The 26,395-nt window shown below is 42.4% G+C and overlaps 1 protein-coding gene across 1 annotated transcript in view; it reads right to left on the reverse strand.

Moving 5' to 3' along the window:
- The window catches only part of LOC140476533 (metastasis-associated protein MTA1-like), a 131,746-nt gene that overhangs the window by 67,790 nt on the left and 37,561 nt on the right, over positions 1-26,395 (reverse strand). Inside the window, exons 11-16 of the mRNA XM_072569306.1 lie at positions 25,692-25,822; positions 25,238-25,389; positions 24,056-24,239; positions 21,612-21,701; positions 20,561-20,707; positions 7,696-7,731 (exon numbers count right to left, since the gene is read on the reverse strand). Of these exons, the coding sequence (XP_072425407.1) occupies positions 7,696-7,731; positions 20,561-20,707; positions 21,612-21,701; positions 24,056-24,239; positions 25,238-25,389; positions 25,692-25,822 (740 nt within the window). The remainder of the gene's footprint in view (positions 1-7,695; positions 7,732-20,560; positions 20,708-21,611; positions 21,702-24,055; positions 24,240-25,237; positions 25,390-25,691; positions 25,823-26,395) is intronic.

Below are 26,395 nucleotides of genomic sequence, written 5' to 3' on the forward strand. Positions count from 1 at the left end.
TCCACACAGGCTGGAATCCCATCACCATGTCACACTTCATCTATATGTGGAAAACCCTTGACACTAATCCAGCTTCCCCAGAGCCAGCTCTCGGAGTGAACAGAACCTGTGACATACTCCGTTAACATGTCAGACAGGGCTCCCTGATTGAAGCAGGTCATGGAATTTACATTCTAGGAGGTCCAACTTGTTGACCTCATTACAATCACTCCAAAATCATGTTTCAAAAACTTGAAGCTTTTCAGGATATTACTGTCACATTGAAAAAGAAGCATGAAAAGATCTTGATAAACCAGATTAAGAGGAGGTTAATGAATAGAATTAGATCATATGGGATTGAGATCCAACATGACGGCAATCCAGTAGGTCTGCCCTGCTGAGCTCTGCACCATAACGTAGGCAAAGAATTGCATTTACCCTCCCTTTCTTAGCTACTGTGGTAAAAATCGGCAGTCTTAGATTCCCGGAATTGCTGTGTGTCAGTTTTGTTGATTAAGGAAGATGACCAAGGGAAAAGGACAGCAAGGATTGCAACTAGCAGGGCACTCTCCTACAGCAACAAACACACCCGCGAATGCAGCATCGGCCTCTGCGAACGTTCCTGTGGACTTACCTGCGCAGCAGAGCCTGGTCTCGGAGTTCGTGAAACTCCAAGAGAAGATTGATTCAGCGATGGAAGAGACCCAGACCAGGCTGGAACTGATCTCAGCCATGCTTCAGAAGCGTGAGCAGGAGATCCAGTGTCTAGGGCAACGCATTGTGGAGATGGAGTAGCAGGCCGCAGCTTCCGAAACTGTGATGGAATCTTCGAAGGGCTGGGTCCAGGCCCTGGAAAGATAGGTACAGGCCTTAATGGAGCAAGTCGACAACCTTGAAAATCAAGGCCATCGGAACAACATCCGCCTGATCAGGCTGCCAGAACAGGAGGAAGAAGGGCAACTCATCAACTTCTTGGAGCAATGGATCCCGCAGTTTGAGGCTGGAGGTCAGGGCGGGCCGGGTGCAGGTCCACCAGGTCGCAGTGCGAAGGCCCAGGTCAGACTAGCGCCCCCGCCCAAGCCTAGGCGACTTCAGCATTACAGAGATAAGCAAATAGTGTTGGAAGCTTCCAGAGCACTAGGGAAGGATCCACGGGCCCTGATATACAAGGAATCAAGAATAACTGTTCTTCCAAGACTTTTCTGCAGCCGTGAACCACAAGTGGAAGGCCTTGGATGAGGTAAATAAGAGGCTGAGGGACTTGAATATTCACTACTCTTTAAGATATTCACCAATATTACGTTTCAGCTGCAGAGAGTGCCTGTTTAATTTTGACTCATCAGAAAAGGCAAAGGATTTCCTGGATTCCTTAAAATAGACTAGCTGGCTCAAATAATATGGACAATAGTGTTTACTTTTTCTCTGTGGTTTGCCTGGTTTACCTACTTTTGTTCTTTTAATATTGCAGGGTCCCCTTCTTTTTCTCTCTCTTCCTTTTTTCTCCCCTCCCATTATCCTTTGTTTTTCTATCATTCCCTTTTCTATTCTCTCTCGTATGGGATGGGGGGGTACATTTAGGGGACAGCATTTTTTTAATCTACAAGGATTGCTGAAGGTCCAAGTTTGGATGGGATGGGCTGAATCCCCACTATTAATTTTCTTGTTATAAAATGCACGCAATTTTTTTTTTACTTTGTTTTGCCTGGGTTTGGGGCACAGCTTCAACTAGAAGGAGCCATGGAGGGATTAGTGGGTTCAGAGAGTGCCCCATGTGGAAGTCTCCTCTTCTTTTTTTTTTATGTTGGTTCATTGTAGCAGTAGTTGTTAGAAGTTTTGATATGGTAGTTTTTGTAGTTGTATTCTTAAGACTATATAAACTGTTTACCGTTTTCACTCAGCGCGTTATGAGTGGGTTCTTCCTCCCAGGGAGTCATGGGCTATCATGGACAGCTATGGCTATTTCGTTTAAATGGTGTACCTGGAATATTAAGGGGAGTCGTTCACCGATTAAGAGAAAGAAGATACTTTCAAGCCTTATAAAAGAAAGAGTCAATGTAGCCTTGCTGCAAGAAGTACACCGATAAGAAGCACTTAAACTTACAGCAGGAAGTGTTCGGCCGGGTGTTTTTCTCATCCTTTAATGGGAATGCCAATGCTGGACTCAAGCCTCCTCTTCTAAAAGGTGAGGAGTTGCTGTACTCATCCAGAAGAATCCTCCATTTCATGTGTTAGACCAAATTAAGGACGAATATGGGCGGTTTGTGATCCTTAAAGCTTTAATACATGGAGAGGAGTACAGGATTTTGAATGTCTATTGTCCCCCGGCACATCCCCTTAAATTTTTAATGGATGCACTTCCCAGGTTGATGGCCCTTGAAGCACATCAGGCAATTATAGGGGCAGACTTTAACTGACTTTTGGACCCCAAGGTGGATAGGATGCCAGGGGCCTCGCAGGTATGTCCCCACAATCCAGGCAACTGTTGGACCTGAGTGGGGAGCTGCGATTGGTGGATGTGTGGAGATGTCTTCACCCTGACGGTAGGGACTTCACCTTTTTCTCTGACCCACATAAGTGCTACATTATGATTGATATGTTTTTTGTTTCATCAGCCTCTTTGATTTTGGTGCTGTCCTGTAGAATAGGGAACATAGCCGTTTCTGATCATGCGGCAGTGTACATGGAGGTCAAGGCCAGGGGTAATGTGACAGGCTCACAGCACTGGCGCACGGATTCCTTCCTCCTGAAGGATGGTAATTTTCCTGAGTATTTTTCGCGAGCATTTAATTTTTTTGGGACATTAATTTGGGTACGGCCAGTAATCTGTTGGTGCTCTGGGAGACTGCCAGGGCCTATGCAAGGGGCTTGATTATTTCTTACTCACCAACCCAGAAGCAGCAGAGGGGGAGAGCAGCAGCATATACTTGAGGCCCAGCTGAAGGCAACTGAGATGGCATACTTTGACAGACCATCTATCACCAAGTTGCAGCAGACTACAGCCCTCAGGGCTGCTCTGAATACTGCACTCACCCAGACAGAAAAGAGGGAAATCTCCTTTGCGAAACAGAGGTCATTCGAATGGTAAGCCGGGTAGTTATCTGGTGTATCTGGCCAGAAAGATGAGTGCCCCCAATCTATCACATCCATCAGAGAGCGTGCTGGTATTCTCACTTGAGACTCTAAAAAGATTAACGTGGCAGTCAGGAAATTCTACTCCGGATTGTACTGGTTGGAGGGCTGTGTGAGGATAGACTACTGAAGATTGAGTCTTTTATTAAAGACTTGGACATTCCAGGTGTAACTTCAGAGCAGGCATCTCTTTTGAATGCCCCTCTGATAAGCCAAGAGATACAGGAAGTGGTGAGGCAGTGGTAGAGCGCCTGGCCCAGATGGATTTCAGAGCAAGTTTTATAGAGAGTTTATAAACATGCTGGCCGGGCCAATGTTGGATATGTACAATTATTCGTACAGTCAGGACTGCCTCCTATCCTCTCTGAGAGAAGCAAATATCTCCCTTATTCTCAACAGAGGGAAGGCCCTGGAGGATTATACTTTGTACAGGCCCATATCGTTATTAAATGTAGATTTTAAAATTTTGTCGAAAATGCTGGCATTGAGGTTGGAGAAGGTCTTGCCCTCCACTGTAAAGGAGGACCAGACAGGTTTTATAAGGGGTTGCAGGACTTCTTCTAACATTAGAAGAGTATTGAATATGGTTCAGGTATGCCAGCAAGGATCGATTCTGGGCTTGTAGTCTCCCTGGCTGCAGAGAAAGTGTTTGACCAGATAGAGTGAGTGTACCTCTTCTATGTCCTGGAACGGTTTGGTCTTGGAGGGGTCTTTGCTAGGTGGGTGGCAGTGTTATATAGTGACCCTAAGGCAGCTGTTCTCACTAATGGAATAAGGTCTGACAATTTTAGTATTGGTAGAGGCAGCCGACAAGGGTGCCCCTGCTCACCGATGCTGTTTACATTAGTGATTGAGCCATTGGCAGAAGCTATCCAGAGGAACCCAATATCGCTGCCCCGGAGGTAGGATCAGGAGGGCATAAGATCACCCTTTATGCAGATTATGTTTAATACCGCTTAATACAAGAGATTAAATTATTTGGTTCTTTCTCAGCGTATAAAATCAATTTTATGAGGCCATGCCTGTGAGGGGGGGTCTTACTATTGTACCCGATCTTGGGGGTGGAACCGATTCCCTTTCAGATGGTCTCAGGGAGGTTTCCTGTATTTTTTCACCCCAGCCTTTGATCAATTATATAAAGCTAACTTCATTGCTCGAGAAGATTAGACAGGACGTTTGGCGCTGGGATGATTTTTCGATAGCCTGGTTGGGTAGAATAGCTCTGGTTAAAATGAATGTTCTTCCTCGTTTATTATATCCCACGCGAATGTTTCCTTTGATGCTGCCCAGGCAAGCGCTTCGGAGGCTTAACAGTTGTATCTGGCATCACAGGTAGCCTCTTATTAAGCTCGCCAAAGTGCAGCTTCCGCAGGGGATAGGGGGTGTGAACTTTCCAGATTTTAAGGAATATCAATTCATTTCCCTGTTATGCTTTATGGCTGATTGACCTCCGGTCCTGGCAAGCCCAATCTGGCTGGACATCGAGGCCTCCCAGGCAGAATGCCCCCTCCTTAACTTGTTGTTTATGGACAAGATGAGGCCGGCTATGGACCATTGCAGAAATCCATTTGTCCTTAACACGGTTAAAGCATGGAGTATAATGCGACAAAGTGAGGGCAATTTACAAAAAAAAACTTCCCCTTTTACTCCCATAGTAGGAATGCCAGGATTCCGGCTCGGATTGATGGATTCTGGCTTTAGGGTCTGGGAGTCTAGAGGAGTTTCCAGTTTAGGAGATTTATTTGAGGGGGAGGTCCTGATATCTTTTGAGCAGTTGAGCCAGAAATATGAACTATGTAGGAGGGACCTCTTTTTTTATTTTCAGATTAGGGGTTTATGCAGAAAAAGACTACATTAATGGTTCGTCCCTATAAGTTTGAGGTGGAGAGGACAGTACTTATGTCCACTCGCACTCTTTGGGTCAGCACCCTCTATCATTTATCAGGAGGTAGTGTCGCGAAGGACATTGAGCAGCTATGCAGGATCTGGACTCAGGAACTGGGAGTGGAGAGATTTTCTGGGGAAGGGGGGGTTAGGGTACACCCCTGTGTGGAACTCCAGGGAAAGTCCTGCCCCAACATGTCCCAGCAGTAACTGAATTGGGGGCAGTTGCACACAAAATGCTTCATTTTTAAAAAAAAGATAGAAAAAGCCTCAGCTTGTGTAATCACATGTGAGAGCGCTTGCCTAGTGTGTCAGCACACACTCAGGCTTGCTGGGCTCCCCCCGCCACGTGGTGAGAAGCAATCAATAGAGGATCTTTAATACTTTAATTTTTCTTGTTCTCTTGTTTTAATAGGAAAGCCAAGTGAGCTTTCACCCTGTCATGTCTGAACCAGCTCCCTGAACAGTTACCCAACTAGTCATACTATCCAGATTAGAGTGGCGCTGGAAAAGCACAGCAGGCCAGGCAGCATCCGAGGAGCAGGAAAATCAAGGTTTCGGGCAAAAGCCCGTCATCAAACGTCGATTTTCCTGCTCCTCGGATGCTGCCTGGCCTGCTGTGCTTTTCCAGCACCACTCTAATCTAGACTCTGATTTCCAGCATCTGCAGTCCTCACTTTTGCCTAGTCTCACTATCCAGTGCTATCTCAGTAACCCCAGAACTTCATCGTTTTCAGTTGTTCACAACCTAAACAAATTATTTGGGACAAATTATTTCAAAATTTGCTGATGACAGAACAGTCATTGGAAATGTAAGTTGGAAGAAGGATGCAAGCAGGCTTCAAGAGGACTAGGACAGGCTAAGCGAATGAATGAGAAGACAGATGATGGAATGTAATGTGAAGTTATTCACTTTGGCAGAAGAAACACAAAGGCAGAACATTTCTTGAATTGAGAGAGACTGGGAAGTGCAAAAGAACCTGAATGACCTTCTTCATGAGTCACCTAAAGTTAAGATGCAGATGCAGCAAGCATCAGGAAGATAAATGTTGTTCCAAAGTTTCACAGCAGACTTGAAACATGAACTTTGTTTGTCTCTTCATAGACACTGCCAGACCTGCTTATTCACTATAGCAATTGCTGTTTTTATTTCAGATTTCCTGTATGCACAGTATTTGGATTTATTCAGGCAATTCTTATATCTGCCCTTATCGTAAGAGGATTTGACTACAGAAATAAAGATGTTTTTCTGCAGCTGAAGAGACCCTTGGTCAGATTGCACCTAGAACATGGTATACAGTTCTGATTAGATTAGCTTAGATTCCGCACAGTGTGGAAACAGGCCCTTCGGCCCAACAAGTCTACACTGACCCTCTGAAGAGTAACCCACCCAGACTCATTTCCCTCTGACTAATGCACCTAACACTCTGGGCAATTTAGCGTGGCCAATTCACCTGACCTGCACATCTTTTGAACTGTGGGAGGAAACCAGAGTGTCTCCCCCTCATGGGACACACAGGGAGAATGAGCAAACTCCACACAGACAGACGCCAGAGGCTGGTATTGAACCTGGGTCCCTGCTGCTGTGAGGCAGCAGTGCTAACCACTGAGTCATCATGCCAATTCTGGCCACCTTATCTCAGGAAGGATACTATTGCCACGAAGGAAGTGCAATGAAGGTTCATCAGATAAACTCCTGCAATAGCAGGATTGCTATATGAAGACAGATTGAGGACATTAGGTCTGTGTTGTCTAGCATTTCAAAGAATGAGGGGGGACCTAACTGAAACTTGAGATGTGAGGCCATGACAGAGCAAAAGGAGAAATAATGTTTACTTTGGCTGCTGAATGTAAAATCAGAGACATAATCCCAGGATAAAAGGAGAGACTGTTTAAGACTGAGATGAGGAGAAATTTCTTCACTCAGAGGGGGGTAAATCTTTGTAATTCATTTCCCCCTAGAGCTGTGGAAGTTTAATAATTGAACATGCCCAAAATAGAAATCACTAGCCTTTGGAAACAATGGCATCAAGGGATTTGAAGATGGTGTGGCATTGAGGTAGATAATCAGCCAGGGTCTAACTGAATGGCTGAGAAGTTATGACAGGTTTAAAGGTCTTCTCCTGCTCTAATAATCATGTTCCCTTAAAAGCCAAGAGCTGATCGCAGAGGCAGCATCAATGGGAGTGGTGGCACAGGTTGGCTATACACCCAGTATTGCCATGGGACCTAGACCATAGACGAGAGAGGTGACTTGGCAACAAGGATAAAAAAGGACTCTCAGCAAGTTCCATCTTTGTCCTTCCACAAGATCGATAAACCACATCCCCCATCCCTGTCCTCCATAACCCCATTTCCAACCTTCCAGCATGGCAAGTCTTCCATCAAACATTGGTTCCATGCCACTGGCTGCGGGATGAGGACATGAAGTAGGCATTAATTATGCACTTTAGGGCTTCAATAGTCAGTGCCAAGAGAAAGCTGTTCTCTAGCTTTCTTTCATTGACTTAATCAGGAAGAGGTGAGGAAACAGTGAAGTCCCAGATTAAGTACTCTCCCACCTCCGGACTTGCTTCGAGGAGGGGATTAACTTCTGCCCTTAGGAACAGATTGGAGACAAAGTACAGAAACAGAAAGGCAAAGATAAATAGACGCAAGCAAGAAAAACACAGATTGAGAGCAAATGGAATTCAGATCTCTTACCCCTACAAGGCATCAGAAGACGTTTCTTTGTGCTGCCTGCAGAGAAGATAAAAGAAACAATAAATTACACACTGACACATCACTCTCAGTAATAGAATCTTCACAGTTGAAGACCTCTCAACATTTACCTTCCTGACAATGTTTAAGAAAACTTTCAACACGATGGTCAAATAGGAGGTACGTCACAGTGTCATTTGACTTCACATTGATTTCTAAATTGATGATGTGACCTAACTATTACATAAAAAGATCAAGCCTGTCAAAGTAACTGCGCTTGAGACAAGACCACCATATTTATGATACAATCTGGATAGGAAACAACACCTCCTCTACCATAATCCTCAATACTAGTGCTCCACTAGGCTGCATACTCAGCCCCCTACTATATTCCTTATACACTCTCAACTATGTGGTCAAATTCCATCCCAACTCCATTGACAAGTTTGCTGATGACAACATCACCATTGTAGGTAAGATCTCAAACAACAACAAGATGGAGTACAGGAAGGAGATAGAGTGCTTAACGATATGGTATAAAGACAATAATCTCTCCAACAACATCAGCAAAATGAAAGAGCTGGTCAATGACCTCGGAAAAGCTGAGTGGAGGGCTTGCCCCTGGTGCTGAGATGGAGATGGTCGAGAGCATCGGGTTCCTGGGAGTGAAGATCACCAACAATCTGTCCTAGTCCACCCATGTCAACGTAATGGTCAAGAAAGCAGGCCAATGCCCCTACTTCCTCTGATGGCTAAGGAAATTAGCATGTCCACAAGGAATCTTATCAATTTTTATAGATACACTATAGAAAGCATTCTATCTGGATGCTTCACACTGTGGTTTGGCAACTGCTCTTTTGAAGACCACAAGAAACTACAAACAGTCATGAGCAGAGCCCAGTCCATCACACAAACCAGCCTTCTATCCACTGACTCTATCTATACTTACCATTATCTTGGAAAAGCAACCAACATAATCAAAGACCCCTCCCACCCTGGTATGTTCTCTTCCATCCTTTTCTGTTGGATAGAAGATAGACAAGGTATATACATATACACACAAACAGCTTCAAGAACAACTTCTTCCCTGCTGTTATTAGACTTCTGAATGGAACTCTCAAATTTTAAACCTATTCTAACTCTCTGTGCACCTCCTCTGCAGCTGTAACATTGTATTCTTTGTACTGTTCTATTACCCTAATGCATTTTTAATGGTACAATCTGCCTGTACTGTATGCAAAACAAAACTTTTCACTGTGCCTAGATACATGTGAGAGTAATAAATCAAATCAAATATCCAAATAGGGACCATTAACATGTCTCTTAAAAGACAACAATGTGAGAGATCCAGGGCACTTACTAAACAAATAAAGCAAAACGATTAAAGCAACAATAATCTTTCTTAGATGTTAGAATAATAATAAAATCTACACTACATGTGCTATTTATATTCTAACACCCAGATCAACATGAGCACACAGTCATAAATGAGGAGAGGCAATAGCCCAGTGGTATTATCGCGAGGCAATTAATCTCGAGACCAGGTAATGTTCTGGGACATGGGTTCAAATTCCATCATGCAGATAATGGAATTTAAATTCAATAACAAAAATCTGGAATTCAGAGTCTAATGATGATCATCACACCATTGTCAATTGTTAGAAAAACCCATCTGGTTCACTAATGCCCTTCAGGGAAGGAAATCTGCCATCCTCACTTGGCCTGGCCTACATGTGTGTCCAGATCCATAGCAATGTGGTTGATTCTTAACTGCCCTCTTGGCAATTAGGGATGGGCAATAAATACTGGCCTAGCCAGGGACGCTCACATTTCACAAATACAATTTTTTTTTAAAAGCATGGGAACAGACCCTTCAGTTCAACCAGTCAATGCTGACCAAGTTTCCCAAACTAAACTAGTTCCATTTGTCTGCATTTGGCCCATAATCCTTCCAAACCTTTCCTATTCATGGACCTGTCCAAATGTCTTTTCAGTGTTGTAACTGTATCTGTTTCTACCATTTCCTCTGGCAGTTCATACCACGTGCAAACCACCTTGTGTGTGAAAAAGTTGCCCCCAGATCTTTTAAATCTTCTTCCTCTCACCTTAAAATTATGCCCTCTAGTTTTGAACTCCCCTACCTGAGGGAAAAGACCTTTGCTATTCACCTTATCCATGCCCCTCATCATTTTATGAACTTCTATAAGATCACCCCTCAACCTCCCATGCTCTCGTGAAAGAAGTTCCAGCCTGTTATAATAACCTAAACACTCCAGTCCCACTAATATTCTTATAAAGCTTTTCTGTACCCTCTCCAATCTTACAATAACAAGCACTAAAGATAGATAATACATTGTGATAAAACATCCCATAGCACACACCAAACAGCAAATGCAATCAAAACTGATCCCAGTGATTTTTTGACAATTCTCTCCAGATATTAATGACTAATGGGTCATCAAAACTCACGAAACATTCACAATTCTTCACTTAATCGATCTGGCCTTGAAACCCCCTCTCAAGAGTCACCCACCATGAACTGCATCAAATGACTGATCCTGTTCTAGCCAATCACTGTACTTTCCAGGGTCTAGGTTCCCGGGCCTCCAAAATTGCACTCCTGTACTCACTCACAGAAATATAATATCAGACTTTAATTGACAGTTTGCTTCACCGAGCTAGTTCTGCCCTGTGTTTCATTCCCACACCTGAGCTCCAATCTTGCCAAGGCAGAATTGAATATTATTAACATTTTGAAACAGTCAGATGTAGTTCCATTAGAACTGAGCATACTCTGAAGGTTACATTTGCACAGTATGCTGGGAACAGATTACATCACAGTCATCATCAATAAATGTCAAGTCTGGTAAGGTGACTGGGCCACTACCAAATTCTCATCTTGTTTTCTAATTCTTCCACAGCCTCACCCTCCTCTGTTCCTGTAACTTCTTCCAGCCTTAAATCACCCATTTCTGCATTTCCCATTCCTAACCTCCAGCATATTCATGACATTCATTGCCCCACTATTGACAGTCATAACTATGGGCCTAATTTTGGAATTTCCTCCCTAAACATTTTTGCTTCTATCCATCTTTAAGATGCTCCTTCAAATCTACAGCTTCGACCAGAAGCTATCGATCTTCTTCCCTAAAATTCTCTCATGTTTCTTGGTGGTGTACAGTACTTTGCTTGATAACACTCCTGTGAAACACTTTAGGACTTATAAATGCAACTTGTTGACGGTCAAATCTGGTAACTGGGACATTACTTGAAAGTATCTTAAAAAACTTGGGAACAAGAATAGAATATTCAACCTCTCAAGCCTGTCCATAATTTTGTTAGACCATGACTAATTATTATTATTTACAGTCACAGAGATATACAGCACAGAAAGAGACCCTTCGATCCAAGTCATCCATGCCGAACAGATAACTAATCCTCATCTTAACTCCAACAGCCAGGTTTGCTTCCATACCTCTTTCTTCGATCACACTTTAATTTTCTACACTAAATGTTAAAATATACAAGCCAAACCTACGCAGCTTTATAATTTAAGTCTTTTAAAAATATTACAATTCCTTCCTTTCACATCCAACTGTACTGTTTCCAAACCAAACTCACCCTTCCTCATCTTGGTGATGGAGCATAGATTCAAGGCACAATTAATGAGCTTCTACAATCAAATATCCACATGGCGAGTTAACGCAGGATTACTGATCTTGGGAACAATACATCAGTTGCACAAAGGTGCACTCGTGACTAAGTACAGCAAGACTGTGTTTAACTCCGGGATTCTGATACCTGAGGGAATTTAAAGGTGATCTATTCCTTCAATCCAGTGATGTCAGCATTTGGTATTCCAATTAACAAAAATGCAAGTTAAAGTTATAAGTGAAAATTAGCAAGGAATATAAAAATAAAGAGTAAAAGCTGCTGCATGGTCCTTTCGAGTAAGACTGCTGAAATAATAATGGAGAAGAAGGAAATGGCAGACACTATTCAAGAGAAGAGGGAGGAGAGGGGGAAATAAAAATCAGGAAATGTTGGGCCAGTTAATCTAACAATCATTAGAAAAATGCTGAAGTCTGTTATTATGCATTAGCTAAAAAAGAAAATCATAATACAATCCTGCAGAGTCAACATGGTTTTATGAAAGGGAATGGTGTAGTGTACAATATAACGTAGAACTCTTGTGAAATTAATCAAGACAGGGTTGACTGTGTCTTTCTGGAAATGCACAAAGTTTTCTAATAGCCAGGAACCTAGACAACGTAGAGACTAAAGTTACAAATACTCCATTCCCAATAACTACGGTCATCAAACTGATGTGATCGAGTTGCAAACTGACCTGTACATTCACTTATCTTGCCAAGTGTTTAAAAAGAACCAAAGAACTGGGGGAATGAACAAGCATGGAAATAACCAACCTGACATCTTGAGTACATGTCCACTATTCAATGGAAAGAAGAACTCAAACAAATGACTGGTATAAGGTAAACTGCGACTTCATAGAGATAGAAGGATGTTTAGAAATGCTCAGAGATGGCAGACAGTCCTTATCAAGAGCAGACCTTGACAGGCAGCTGCATTTTTTTTAAAGATGAATGATGAATTAGTAAAGAGAGAGGAAGAACAAGGGAGGAGTGCCCAACATATTACCTACAGAGCATGAAGCTGCCATCACAAGCTATTGACAACAACATCCCTGTTCCTATTAGTAAACCACTCCCAACTACCACTTTTCCTTCCTCTTCAGCTAATCCATCGAATCTACACTACTGTTTCTCAAACAAACAATCAAGTATCTTAAAATTACTTGCAAATAATCAACTGCTTTGTCTTAGTTATCTAGAGTGAAAATCTAAAATTTTACAGACAAGTTTTATGGATTCTGGGTAATCCAAGATAGAGGACAGGAAAAAATTCTGGCTGTAAGAGCTGCTCCTTTTTTTGAGGTATTTTAGGTGTTGGAGGTGATTTCCTCGAATTCCAGAAGCAGAATTACTGTTTTATATTCTGTTGCATTGTTTTGGAACTCTGGAAAAAAAAAGTCAAAACAACAGCAGTTTAAAAAGGAGAAGAGCAGACAAAGGAAGCACATGGTGAAGACAGTGCAGGCGAGAGAGAGAGAGAGAGAGAGAGAGAGAGAACCTGCACAGTTGCTACCTTTACTGTTTGAATTTGTTTATTGCTGGACATCGGAGTGCATCTGGGAAAATTAACAAACAGTGAAATTCACAACTAATCTTGGAGGAACTGTTGGGCGAACTTCACAGCACAGAATCAGATAAGTTCATTGTTGTTTAAGTCTGTCCAAGAGAAAGGCTACAGTAGTGAGTATAGTGGATTCTTTCTTGATTATATATTTTTTGGAGATAAGTCTTTTGATTAAACTTAAAATATAAGCCATAGCTATTAATTTAACCTGGGGCAGTGTTTGTAGAGGAATAAGATGGTGTTATTTTCTGGGTCTATAAATTGTGAAGGAGCAAAAATGGTCTTTGCAGTGATATGTACTTCTTATCAGATGTGGGAGTTTAAAGAGAGTTTAAGGGTTACTGCCATAAATGCTGTTGGATGCGAATCCTATCAGATCGAGTGGATCGGTTGGAGAGACAGATAGAAGCGATGAGGAATTTGCAACAGCAACAGTATGTGATGGATGGCAGTTATAGGAAGGTGGAGAAGTCTCAGATACAGTCAGATAGATGGGATAACTCCAGGAAGGATAAGTGAGGTTGGCAGCTAGTACAGGAGTCTTTTGTGGATATACCCATTTCAAACAGGTATGCTGTTTTGGAAAATGTACGGGGTGATGGATTCTCAGGGGAACATAGCTCGAAAAGCCAAGATTCTGGTATTGAGACTGGCTCTAATGCAACAAGGGGTACGTCGGCTTCCAAGAGATTAATTGTTTTAGGGGATTCTGTAGACAGAGGTACAGACAGACGTTTCTGTGGCCAGCAGAGAAAAAGCAGAATGGTGTATTGTTTCCCTGGTGCCAGGATCAAGGATGTCTCAGAGAGGGTGCAGAATGTTCTCACGGGGGAGAGGGGCCAGCAGGAGGTCATTGTCCACATTGGAACCAACGATATTGGAAGGGAAAAGGTTGAGATTCTGAAGGAAGATTACAGAGAGTCAGGCAGAAATTTAAAAAGGGGGTCCTCCAATATCTGGATTACTCACAGTGCTGCGAGCTAGTGAGGACAGGAATAGGGGGATAGAGCAGATGAATGCATGGCTGAGGAGCTGGAGTATGGGAGGAGGATTCACATTTTTGGATCATTGGAATCTCTTTTGGGGTAGAAGTGACCTGTACAAGAAGGACAGATTGCACCTAAATTGGAAGGGGACTAATATACTGGCAGGGAAATTTGCGAGAACTGCTTGGGAGGATTTAAACTAGTAAGGTGGGGGGGGTGGGACCCAGGAAGATAGTGAGGAAAGAGATTGATCTGACACGGGTACAGCTGAGAACAGAATTGAATCAAGAAGTCAGGGCAGGCAGGGACAAGGTAGAACTAATAAATTAAACTGCATTTATTTCAATGCAAGGGGCCTAATAGGGAAGGCAGATGAACTCAGGGCATGGTTAGGAACATGGGACTGGGATATCATAGCAATTACAGAAACATGGCTCAGGGAGGGGCAGGACTGGCAGCTTAATGTTCCAGGATACAAATGCCACAGGAAGGATAGAAAGGGAGGCCAGAGAGGAGGGGGGAGTGGCATTTTTGATAACGGATAGCGTTACAGCTGTGCTAAGGGAGGATATTCCCAGAAATACTTTCAGGGAAGTTATTTGGATGGAACTGAGAAATAAGAAAGGGATGATCACCTGATTGGGATTGTATTATAGACTCCCGAATAGTCAGAGGGAAATTGAGAAACAAACTTGTAAGGAGAGCTCAGCTATCTGTAAGAGTAATAGACTAGTTATGGTAGGGGATTTTAACTTTCCGAACATCGACTGGGACTGCCATAATGTTAAAGGTTTAGATGGAGAGAAATTTCTTAAGTGTGTACAAGACAATTTTCTGATTCAGTATGTGGATGTACTTACTACAGAAGGTGCAAAACTTGACCTACTCTTGGGAAATAAGGCAGGGCAGGTGACAGAGGTGTCAGTGGGGAAGCACTTTGGGGCTAGCGACCATAATTCTATTTGTTTTAAAATAATGATGGAAAAGGATAGACCAGATCTAAAAGTTGAAGTTCTAAATTGGAGAAAGGCCAATTTTGACAGTATTTTAGGCAAGAGCTTTCAAAAGCTGATCGGAGGCAGATGTTATCAGGTAAAGGGACGGCTGGAAAATGAGAAGCCTTCAGAAATGAGATAACAAGAATCCAGAGAAAGTATATTCCTGTCAGGGTGAAAGGGAAGGCTGGTAGGTATAGGGAATGCTGGATGACTCAAGAAATTGAGGGTTTGGTTAAGAAAAAGAAAGAAGCATATGTCAGGTATAGACAGGATAGATCGAAGGAATCCTGAGAAGAATATAAAGAAAATAGGAGTATACTTAAGAGGGAAATCAGGACAGCAAAACAGGGACATGAGATAGCTTTGGCAAATAGAATTAAGGAGAATCCAAAGGGTTTTTACAAATATATTAAGGACAAAAGGGTAACTAGGGAGAGAACAGGGCCCCTTAAAGATCAGCAAGGCGGCCTTTGTGTGGAGCCATAGAAAATGGGGGAAGATACTAAATGAATATTTTGCATCAGTATTTATTGTGGAAAAGGATATGGAAGATATAGACTGTAGGGAAATAGATGATGACATCTTGCAAAATGTCCAGATTATAGAAGAGGAAATGCTCAATGTCTTGAAACGGCTAAAGGTGGATAAATCCCCAGGACCTGATCAGGTGTACCCTAGAAGTCTGTGGGAAGCTAGAGAAGTGATTGCTGGGCCTCTTTTATCATCGATAATCACAGGTGAGGTGCCGGAAGACTGGAGGTTGGCAAACGTAGTGCCACTATTTAAGAAGGGTGGTAAGGACAAGCCAGGGAACTATAGACCAGTGAGCCTGACCTCGATGGTGGGCAAGTTGTTGGAGGGAATCCTGAGGGATAGGATGTACATGTATTTGGAAAGTCAAGGACTGATTCGGGATAGTCAACATGGCTTTGTGCGTGGGAAATCATGTCTCACAAACTTGATTGAGCTTTTTGAAGAAGTAACAAAGAAAATTGACGAGGGCAGAGCGGTAAATGTGATCTATATGGACTTCAGTAAGGTGTTCAACAAGGTTCCCCATGGGAGACTGATTAGCAAGGTTAGATCTCATGGAATACAGGGAGAACTAGCCATTTGGATACAGAACTGGCTCAAAGGTAGAAGACAAATGGTGGTGGTGGAGGGTTGTTTTTCAGACTGGAGGCCTGTGACCAGTGGAGTGCCACAAGGATCGGTGCTGGGCCCTTTACTTTTTGTCATTTACATAAATGATTTGGATGCAAGCATAAGAGGTACAGTTAGTAAGTTTGCAGATGACACCAAAATTAGAGGTGTAGTGGACAGTGAAGAGAGTTACCTCAGATTACAACAGGATCTAGACCAGATGGGCCAATGGGCTGAGAAGTGGCAGATGGAGTTTAATTCAGATAAATGCAAGGTGCTGCATTTTGGGAAAGCAAATCTTAGCAGGACTTATACACTTAATGGTAAGCTCCTAGGGAGTGTTGCTGAAACTTGGAGACCTTGGAGTGCAGGTTCATAGCTCCTTGAAAGTGGAGTCACAGGTAGATAGGATAGTGAAGAAGGCGTTTAGTATGCTTTCCTTTATTGGTCAGAGTATTGAGTACAGGGGTTGGGAGGTCATGTTGCGGCTGTACAGGACATTGGTTAGGCCACTGTTGGAATATTGCGTGCAATTCTGGTCTCCTTCCCATTGGAAAGATGTTGTGAAACTTGAAAGGGTTCAGAAAAGATTTACAAGGATGTTGCCAGGGTTGGAGGATCTGAGCTACAGGGAGAGGCTGAACAGGCTGGGGCTGTTTTCCCTGGAGCGTCAGAGGCTGAGGGGTGAACTTATAGAGGTTTACAAAATTATGAGGTGGATGGATAGGATAAATAGACAGTCTTTTCCCTGTGGTCGGGGGGTCCAGAACTAGAGGCCATAAGTTTAGGGTGAGAGGGGAAAGATACAAAAGAGACCTAAGGGGCAACTTTTTCATGCAGAGGGTGGTATGTGTAAGGAATGAACTGCCAGAAGATGTGCTGGAGGCTGGTACATTTGCAACATTTGAGAGGCATTTGGATGGGTATATGAATAGGAAGGGTTTGGAGGAATATGGGCCGGGTGCTGGCAGGTGGGACTAGACTGGGTTGGGATATTTGGTCGGCATGGACGGGTTGGACAGTTGGGTCTGTTTCCATGCTGTACATCTCTATGACTATTCAATATGGTTTTGTGAAACACAAACAATGTTTGACATATTTAATGGATTTGTCAGAGGATGTAACATGCAGTATGGATAAAGGGGAACCAGAGCTGAAAAGTATTTGTCATGTATATCCAGAAGGCATTAAAATAGGTGCGATGTACTAGATTATTTTACAAGAGGAGAGCTCCTGACATTAGGGGGTAATATATTTGTATAGATTCAGGATTGGCTGACTAATATGAAACAGAGAGTAGGGATAAATGAGCCATTTCCAGACTGACAAACTGTAAATATAGGGATGTCAGAGGAATTAGTGCTGGTGCTGGAACCATTCATGATTTGTACCAATAACTTGGATGAAGGCGTGTACTGTACGGAACATGAACACATACACATACACACACCACACACGCACACCCACGCATCCCCCCCCCTGTAGAAGAGATGCCCGAAACCATGGATACTCACAAACCCCATCATTTAAATGGGAAACTTACCTCCCCAGCAGCCCTCTGGAATGTTCCACATAATATTTTCAGGCCGCGGGAAACCGCGGATAACTGAAACCCGGAAACCGAATCAGCGGATATATGGGAGTTCTATTGTAGCCCAATTTGTAAATGATACAAAGATAGGAGAGCAAGTTATGAGAAGTCTGCAAAAGGATATAGTTAGGTATTCAAGTATAATATTAGAAAATTAGAGGTTTGGTACTTTAGCAGTAGGAATAGAAAAGTAGAGTATTATTGAACAGGAGAAAGATTGCAGAATGCTGTACGAATACAGAATACTACAGGTTACAGTGGGATCTGTGTATCTTTATACATGAATAACAAAATGTAAAGGAGCAGATACAACATGAAATTAGGAAAGCAAATGGAATTTTGGCCTCTATTGCAAGAGGAACGGAATATATAGGTAGAGAAATCTTGCTGCAATTCCACTTTCTCACGGGTAAAACCCAGCAGTTTATGTCATAGAAGTCATAGAATCCCTACAGTGTGGAAACAGGCCCTTTGGCCCAACAAGTCCACACTGATGCTCCAAAGAGTAACCCCCTGACCCACTTCCTCCTCCATTATCTCACATTTACCTCTGACTAATGCACCTAACCTACATGTCCCCAAACACAATGGGCAATTTAGCGTGGCTAATTCACCTAAGATGCACATCTTTAGACTGTGGGAGGAAACCGGAGCACCTGGTGGAAACCCACGCAGACAGGAGTGGGAGAATGTGCAAACTCCACACAGGCAGGCGCCCGAGGTTGGAATTGAACCTGGGTCCCTGGCGCTGTGAGGCAGCAGTGCTAGCCACTGAGCCGCCCCTTTTTTATCCTAAGACTATAAACCCTCTTTATGTCATAGAATCCCTATAGTGTGGAAACTGGCCCTTCCCCAACAAAACGGGGAAGAGAAAAAGCAAATTTTCAGCAAAAACCTCCAGAAATACACAACATATAAACATTTTAGATCGCACTTCAGAACAGATTTGGAAGAGTTTATAAGAATGAAAGGAGATCACACTGAAACCCACAAAATACTTAAAACGGATGGAAACATTGAAGATAGGTGCAGGAATAGGCCATTCGACCCCTTGAGCCTGCTCCACTATTCAATATGGTCATGAGTGATCATCGAGCTCAATCCTCTAATACCATTCTCAAATCCCTTGATCCCTTCAACCCAAGAGCTATGTCTATGTCCTTCTTGAAAACACAATGTCTTGGCCTCAACCACTTTCTATTAGTGAATTCCACAGGTTTACCACTCTCTGGATGGAGAATTTTGTTCTCAGCTTAGTCCTAATAGGTTACCGCTTATCCGTAAACTATGACCCCTGGTTCTGGACTCCCCCACCAGGAACATCATTCCTTTGTCTAAACTGCCTAGTTCTGTTAAAATTGTATGGGTTCCTAAAGATCCCCCCTCATTCTTGTGGGCTCCAATGAAGATCCAACCCTCAGCAACTTTCTTTCTCCCCATACGTCAGTCTTGCCATCCCAGGTATCAATTTGGTCAAACTTTGCTGAACACCTTCTACAGCAAGAGTATTGCACACAATATTCCAGGTGTGGCCTTATATCAATGCCCTGTGTAATTGCAGCCAGACATCCTTATTTCTGTATTCAAATCGTCTCGCTATGAAGGCCAACATCCAGTCTGCCTTTTTTACTGCCTGCTGCATCTCCGTGCTCACTTTCAGCAACTGATGCACAAGGACATCCAGGTCGCACTGAACATTCTCCTCTCTCAATCTACAGTCATTCGAATAACAATAGGTTAGATGGGCAGGATAGATGCAGGTAAGGTGTTTTCTCTGTTTTGGGGGCTGTAGAATGAGGAGCACAATTTGAAAAATAAGGGGGTGCAATTTAAGACTAAGATGAGGAGAAATGTTTTTAACTCAGTGGGTGGTGAATCTTTGAAATTCTCTACCCAACAGGCCATGGAAGCTCAGTCTTTGAGTACGTTTAAGGTAGAGATTGATTACCAGTGGTGAACAGAGTTATGGAATGGTGTAAGTAAAAGGCATTAAAGTGTTCAATTGGCCATGGTCGCATTAAAAATGGCAGAGTACTCTCGATGGGCCGAGATGTCCCATTCTTACGTAAAAATGGATCAATACATTGATATGTCAGAAATACGATCAATTAACAAATACTGCAGCTGACTCAGCACAATGTTGGGAGGAACGTTCAGTTCATTGTAAGCAGTTAGCTTCAGGGAGAAGCTGAAACATTCAAATCAAAGATAGAAATGATGTGAGATTTGTGCCAATGTGGCAAATTTGCATCTCTTTGAATGAAACAGCTATTCAAATTCACAAAACTCTCACTAATGTTTCAAAGAAAAATATCAGCCCACAATGATCAAATTCAACAGTTTTATCCAGATTCGTGTGGGTAAATATAACAAAACTATGTAGATAATCCTAACAGAGATGTGGTGTATGTTTTGTTTTGTCTAAGGAGCTAATAAACTCAAAAAGGACAAAGAATCGTGTGAGACATTTTGTTATTATTTACTGATCTACCTGTTTTAATTATTTGTTTGGCAGTTTAAGCCTTGAACAAAGTCAGATTTTAATGTTATTCTGTCACTTTTGATGGCAAGGAGCGTTGATCAGAGGTTCATAACTTAATGATGATTTTATTACCCTGAACAGTGTCATATTCTGGCTGAACATCAGGACAACTCAGCATTAACCACCCATGAAATCAAAATAGTTCAAGTGCAAAGGGTAAAAGATAACCAAAATGAGAATCTGTTGTTCCTTTTTTCAGACCTGCCATGTATTTCCAATGGGTCTTTTTTTTAAATATCTATGAAACTTTATTCCACCAGGTGTCAGCACTGAGAGAAAGGAGAATTCTCAGTGAATAATCCCAAGGAGTAACCACATTAGCATGTACATTTTTCTGAAAGTACAATCCCAAAATAACCAGGAACAGGACACTGCTACCTAACACACTAACCATCAATGCCATTGTGTTGTTCATAGCTCCGCTTGCCCAGGATGGTTGGAGAGCTGTGATTTAAAATAGGCATCAGCTTGGCAGGTGTCACGTTGCTGATGTGCAAACTGACGTTGGGACGGTCTTGCTTCAGGCACGGATGGGCCTCTGCGGACAACAACAAGCAGGTCAAAATTCAAGTGGCTGTCACACAGTGTATTTCACAACATCAGGACATCTCAAACTGCTTTACAACAATTCAAGTATTTGTGAAGTCTGGTCCCTTTTGTTTATGAGAATCCGGTGATTATACATCATTGCCCCCTGATGTTGTTGACTTTTCCTATGGTTCACTTCCATAGTGCACAGCAAGCATGGGTATTCTTCAATCCGAGCCCAGCTAGGACGTGATGCCCGTCTGTATCACATCTGACTCTTCTTCCAGACAACATCCAAAAATGTATACTTTCTAGCTTAGGTTGTTGGATGCTGCTTAGGACCAGCAGCATTGTTTGATATATTTGTGGAACATCACTAAGCACCAAAAGAGATTACATTATGAATAGAGTAATAAAAATTGAGAGAGAATAGGAAGGCAGAGTGCCTTTTTGCTTTTAATACATGTTCACATACGCTTGAGGCATTGAGTTTTTAAAACCTGTTTACCGGTTTAGCAAATAGAGCAACTAGACAAGTTTGAGATATCCACCTCTTTTTTTTACATCTACACAATCTATTCTAATATTTTATATTCTCAAAATCAAACATTTTGATGGTGTGTTTATCTCATTTATATTAATATTTTCCCAGACACATGTTATGCAACATGTTTTTAAGCTATCTAAAAGAGGTAATACAAACATTATTTTATTTGTTTACATTTCTAATATGGTCTCGCTAGACAAGGTCTGCCTATTTTATTTTTGCTCAGAGCAGTTTTAGCATTCAAAGACTTAATCAATTATGAACTGCGAACACCAACCACAAGCTTTGAATAATCAGAATTGCAAATGTTTGATCAGATTATGAAGCGCTTTACCAACACTGGTTACTAATTCAGGCTGATTCTTACCGAGGTATTCCACAATTGTTTCCAAGGGTTTCCTAGCTGCTCGTTTCAATCCTGTGATCTGTATTGGTACTGCAGGTAACCGCAGTGTATCTAGCACATAAAAGGAGAGGTAGGTTGTTTTAGATGTCGTCAGTCCTCTAGCACAATCTTAAATTCTCTCAATTTCATTTCACAAGAACAGGTGTCATGATGAGGTTATTTCTCCTCTGGGCCTGGATTCAGAACCTTCATCAGCTGAACAGATGAAAGTCACTTTTCTCTGCTGGCTGTAAAAAGTCCCATTTGTAGACCTACTCAACTGAGCTTCTAGAGGGCCTGGGCCTACAGCATATACTTGGCTCTAATTGACATTTCCAGTTTGACGGGTGACAAGCAGGCTGCTGAAATCACAGAATAACTGCAGTGTAAGAGGCCATTCTGCCCATCATTTCAGCACTGGCTTTCCTAATGAGCATTTCACTCACTGCTATTCATGGGTTACAGGGATAGAGTGGGGGGTGGGGGGTGGAGGATGGATCTAGGTAGAATGCTCTTCAAAAGATCGGTGTGGACTCAAAGGTTTACTTCGACACTGTAGGGATTGTATGATTCCTTTTTACTATAACCTTTCACATTGTTCCCTTCTGAACTTGCAGAAAGAAATAACAGGAGATACAACACAAAAGTAGGTCATTTGGTTCATGGTGACTACTTTTCTTGTTCATGGTATGAGATAGTTCTCTGATACATCTCCACAGACTCTCATATTTATCTGACTTAAAAGTAATTATCCAATTTCCCTTCAGGTGTTACAGAATTTGTTTTGATCATCAGAGAGGTGCTAGTAGATTCGAAACATAAACACTAATCCTCTGATTTAGGTCAGAAGTCACATGACACCAGGTTTTAGTCCAATAGGTTTATTTTAAATCACAAGCCAACAGAGCGCTGTCCCTTTGTCAGTGAAGTTCTGAAAGCTTGTGATTTCAAATAAACCTTTTGGACTATAACTCGGTATCATGTGACTTCTGACTTTGTCCACCCCAGTCAAACACTGGCAACTCCACATCACAAATCTTCTGATTTAGGCTATGTGTGAGCTGAGGATATAATGGCACTGGACTAGAGTTGGGCTGCAACATTTTGTTGGATGTACTTGCTTTCTCAGGTTTATCCACAGACTTGTGGAAGCCAGACAATGGCTCAAACAGGGAAGACTTAACAAGCAAAGCTGGCCAGTTCCAAGCCAATGGAACCCTGTGGAATCTACATTTAGACTCAGGCCAGAAAATCTAATACTACAAGTTTTGAGGACAAGGACAATAAGTCTGAACAGTGTAGTATGAGCACCACGAATAAAGAGAGACTTGTTGCTAAAGCTTTTCACCTTGCACCACAGCAAAAGTGCCAAATTTCAAACAGTCTCACTATTCCTACTACAAGAGAAAAGGGTACTGATTGGCAGTATTCAAGTTGTGCGCTAACAAGCAACTATTTGTATGCCTGGAGCACGTGCACATCAAAACACAAAAAGTGTCAGAAATTAAAGCAAATTAGAAAGATGATATTTTGTTTTATTTCTACTTTCCAAACCACATTAGTCCATTTATACCCAGCAAATAACATGAACGCAATCCATCCATTTTCTGAGACACTGCTCAAGGGAACCGTTACACAAGAATTAGGAGGAGTAGGTTATCCTTCCCAAAAGGCCTGCTCTGTACTTCAGTGGGACCGTGACTACTTTGCTTTTAGCCTTAACTCCACTTTCCTAACTGATGACCAAAGCTCTTGTCACCTTTGTTGATCAAAAAATCTGTCTAGTTTAAGCCTTGAATATATTCAATAATTCAGTCTCCACTACTTTCTATGAAAGAGAATTCACAACACTAAGAACAGTCTAAGAAAATAAATTTTTTCTCATGTCCATCATAAATGGGAGAATCCCTATTATTAAGCTGTGCTCCCAGTTATAGATTCACCGATGAAAATCTACACGTCAAGCATTGAAAGAATCTTCTACCTTTCATTAGGATCATTTCTCATTTCTCTAAATTCCACTGAGCATACACCCAATCTTTCTTCAAAAAACATCTCTATCCCAGGAATCAGCCTACAGAACATTCTCCGAGCTGCTTCAATTGTACCACACCTCTTGTTAAAAAATGAGATCAAAACTGCACACATTACTCCATGCACCATCTCACTAATGCCTTGTAGACTTGTTGCGAGATGTTCCCACCAGTTAATTTTGGCTGGGACTTCCTGTCAGATAAAGACAAGTCTGGGTAATGGAAAGTGACCATCACATGAGGCCTAAACCTAGCAAGAATAACCTCGATTGGGGAATAAGGCAACTTGCAAGAAAAGACTAATTTCCTCACCAGCAAAGCATTCTGAAGTCTGGGGATAACTTACTCTCACAATATCTGTTAATATTACTCTGATGTTACCTTGGTACTTACACTCTGCCTTGATGGCTGTGATGTTAATTGGCACATGGGGGTGCCGTGCTGCCTGTTGCAAAATGTCTTGACATAGACGCCTGGCCATTCTTGTCAGTTTGTTTGTATGTAGATAAAAGGCCTGCCTTGTCTTCAGGGCAAACTTGGGACTGCTGCTGTTCCGAACCGGCAGACCCTGGGCATTCTTGGGAGAGAAGTAAAACAGCAATTGTTAAAACAGACTCACAGAGGAAAAAAATATAAACTGAACTGGAGGGATCAGCACAGATAACTCGGTGGCATGGAACTGATGGTGCAACAAGGGAATGCACTAAAGACAGTCGTCTGGTAACTGTCCGATCTTAGAAGGAGGTGCGCAAAGTAATCACTTCCGTACATAATAGCGATAGAAGAAAGATCATCAGGGGCAGTTGGAGGCTGCACCAAGATCTCATTATCGAGAAATGCCACTGCAATTTAAATATATTAAAGATGACTAATGTCTGCACTTATATAACACCTCATCACATGCATAAGCATTGCATATGCATGTTGGACAACTAATTTAGGCAAAGTAAGTCTACTAACAGTGCTGATTAATCAACGGGATTGAGGTGAGCAATCAATAAATCTATTTAGGAAGGCTTTGGTTGAGAAATGTTAGTTTGAACACAGGAAGAACACTTCTGCTTTCATCTGAATAGTGCTGTGCAATCTTCAATCTCATCAAAAAAGCCAGATTTAATATTGTGTTTGATTTTCAGCCATTCTCAACAGTGCAGCATTCCTTTAGCACTGCACTAAAGTGTAAATGGAGATTATTCACTTCAGCCTTTAGCAGGGTTTTAACCCATCACTTTCTGGCTCAAAAGGCAGGTTTGCTACCCACATTCAATCAAACCGACTTCGCAAACTGTTTGTCATTGGGCTGATTTCAGTCAGGGTAAGATCAGAGGTGCTACAATTTCTCCACAGTGATAAGGAGCAGTGGTCCCTGCCCTGACACTGGACAGGCACCAGATCAAATCTGACTGCAATCTATTCAAACTCTAAAAAAGCACAACTTCTCGGTGAGGACTTGGAGGCTGGCCTTGGATGTGGACTGCAACAAGCAGTCAGTCTCTTGAGGTAGAAAAGGAAAGCGAATAAACCAACAGAGATCAGCTGAAAAAATTGGTGCGATCTAAAGCACTTGGGAGTTACCAGATTATTCCGGTTTGGTCCCGGCCTTTCACCATCTAGCCGGGTTGGCATCTTCAGTCCACCGTATTTCTTCCAGTAGGCCCAACAGGCTGCGCAGAGTCGGCACTGCATGGTGGGTGGGCCCCACGAGTACCACTGATATGATTGATTGGCTGGTGAAACAAAAAAATGAAGTAAATTGCAAGTTTGTTTATTTTGTTGCATTCGTACTGGCTGGTCAGGCGTGCAGCACAGTCTCAGCAGGGATAAATGGGACGTGATGCTCAGGTTCCCATGTCTTGTTCACTTAAGCAGCCCAACTGGATTTGAAAGGTTGGTGTAAATCAAAGGCTCCTGTAAGTCTGCAGACCCTCTTGACACTGCAGCTCAATAGTTGGCACCATCTAAAGCTCTCAAGGTCATGGTCATGTTGGACCACATGATACCTTTGCTTTGTGATTCCAAGAGTACTTACTGTAGCAGCTCTCGCAAGCTCGACCCGGTCCTGGCACTGCCACTGCTCCGTTTGGTGCCAGCGCACTCCCTCCATTCATTGTTCCAGTCTTTGAGCTGCTTCCATTGATCTGGTTTGGGTTTGGCTTATTACTAAGGGGCAGGATGGGGGAAAAGACAAAAAATGTTTCTTTAGAGTAACACTACAGGCGGGATTTTCAGTCAGGGTAAGGAATCAGAAAGTGGGGCTGGCTCCAGGTGCTGGTCCCACACACCAACCTTTAGGCACATGCATTGCAATTTTCAATGATCCAGTCAACTAAAGGCCATAGAGTGGGGCTACCATTCAAATTGGGATTTCGGGTGGGTTTCCAACAGAACACCATTCAGCACTCGGTGATTAGCACCTCGAAATGGAGATTATTAGGTAATTCCCTTGGCAATTACATTTGGAGTAAGTGATTGGGATTGACGGTTTACGGAATTTCTCTCAGTTAATGGTCATCCACTCATTGTATTTTGCTGAGGAAATAATCCTAGTTGCCTTGTGAAACTTTACTATAGTTCCGGTAACTATAGTTTGTACAGATCCTACTTAAGTAGACTCTAATGTTTTCAAATAGGCTTTGTTTTTGCACAAGCTCTGCTTCACCCACCTTTAGTGTGCATTTGCTCACCTACCAGCCAGACAGTAAAAGCAGGAAACCCTTGCTTATAGAGCAGATT

This window comes from Chiloscyllium punctatum, chromosome 4 (genome assembly GCF_047496795.1).
Source record: "Chiloscyllium punctatum isolate Juve2018m chromosome 4, sChiPun1.3, whole genome shotgun sequence".
Classification (NCBI taxonomy): Eukaryota; Metazoa; Chordata; class Chondrichthyes; order Orectolobiformes; family Hemiscylliidae; genus Chiloscyllium; species Chiloscyllium punctatum.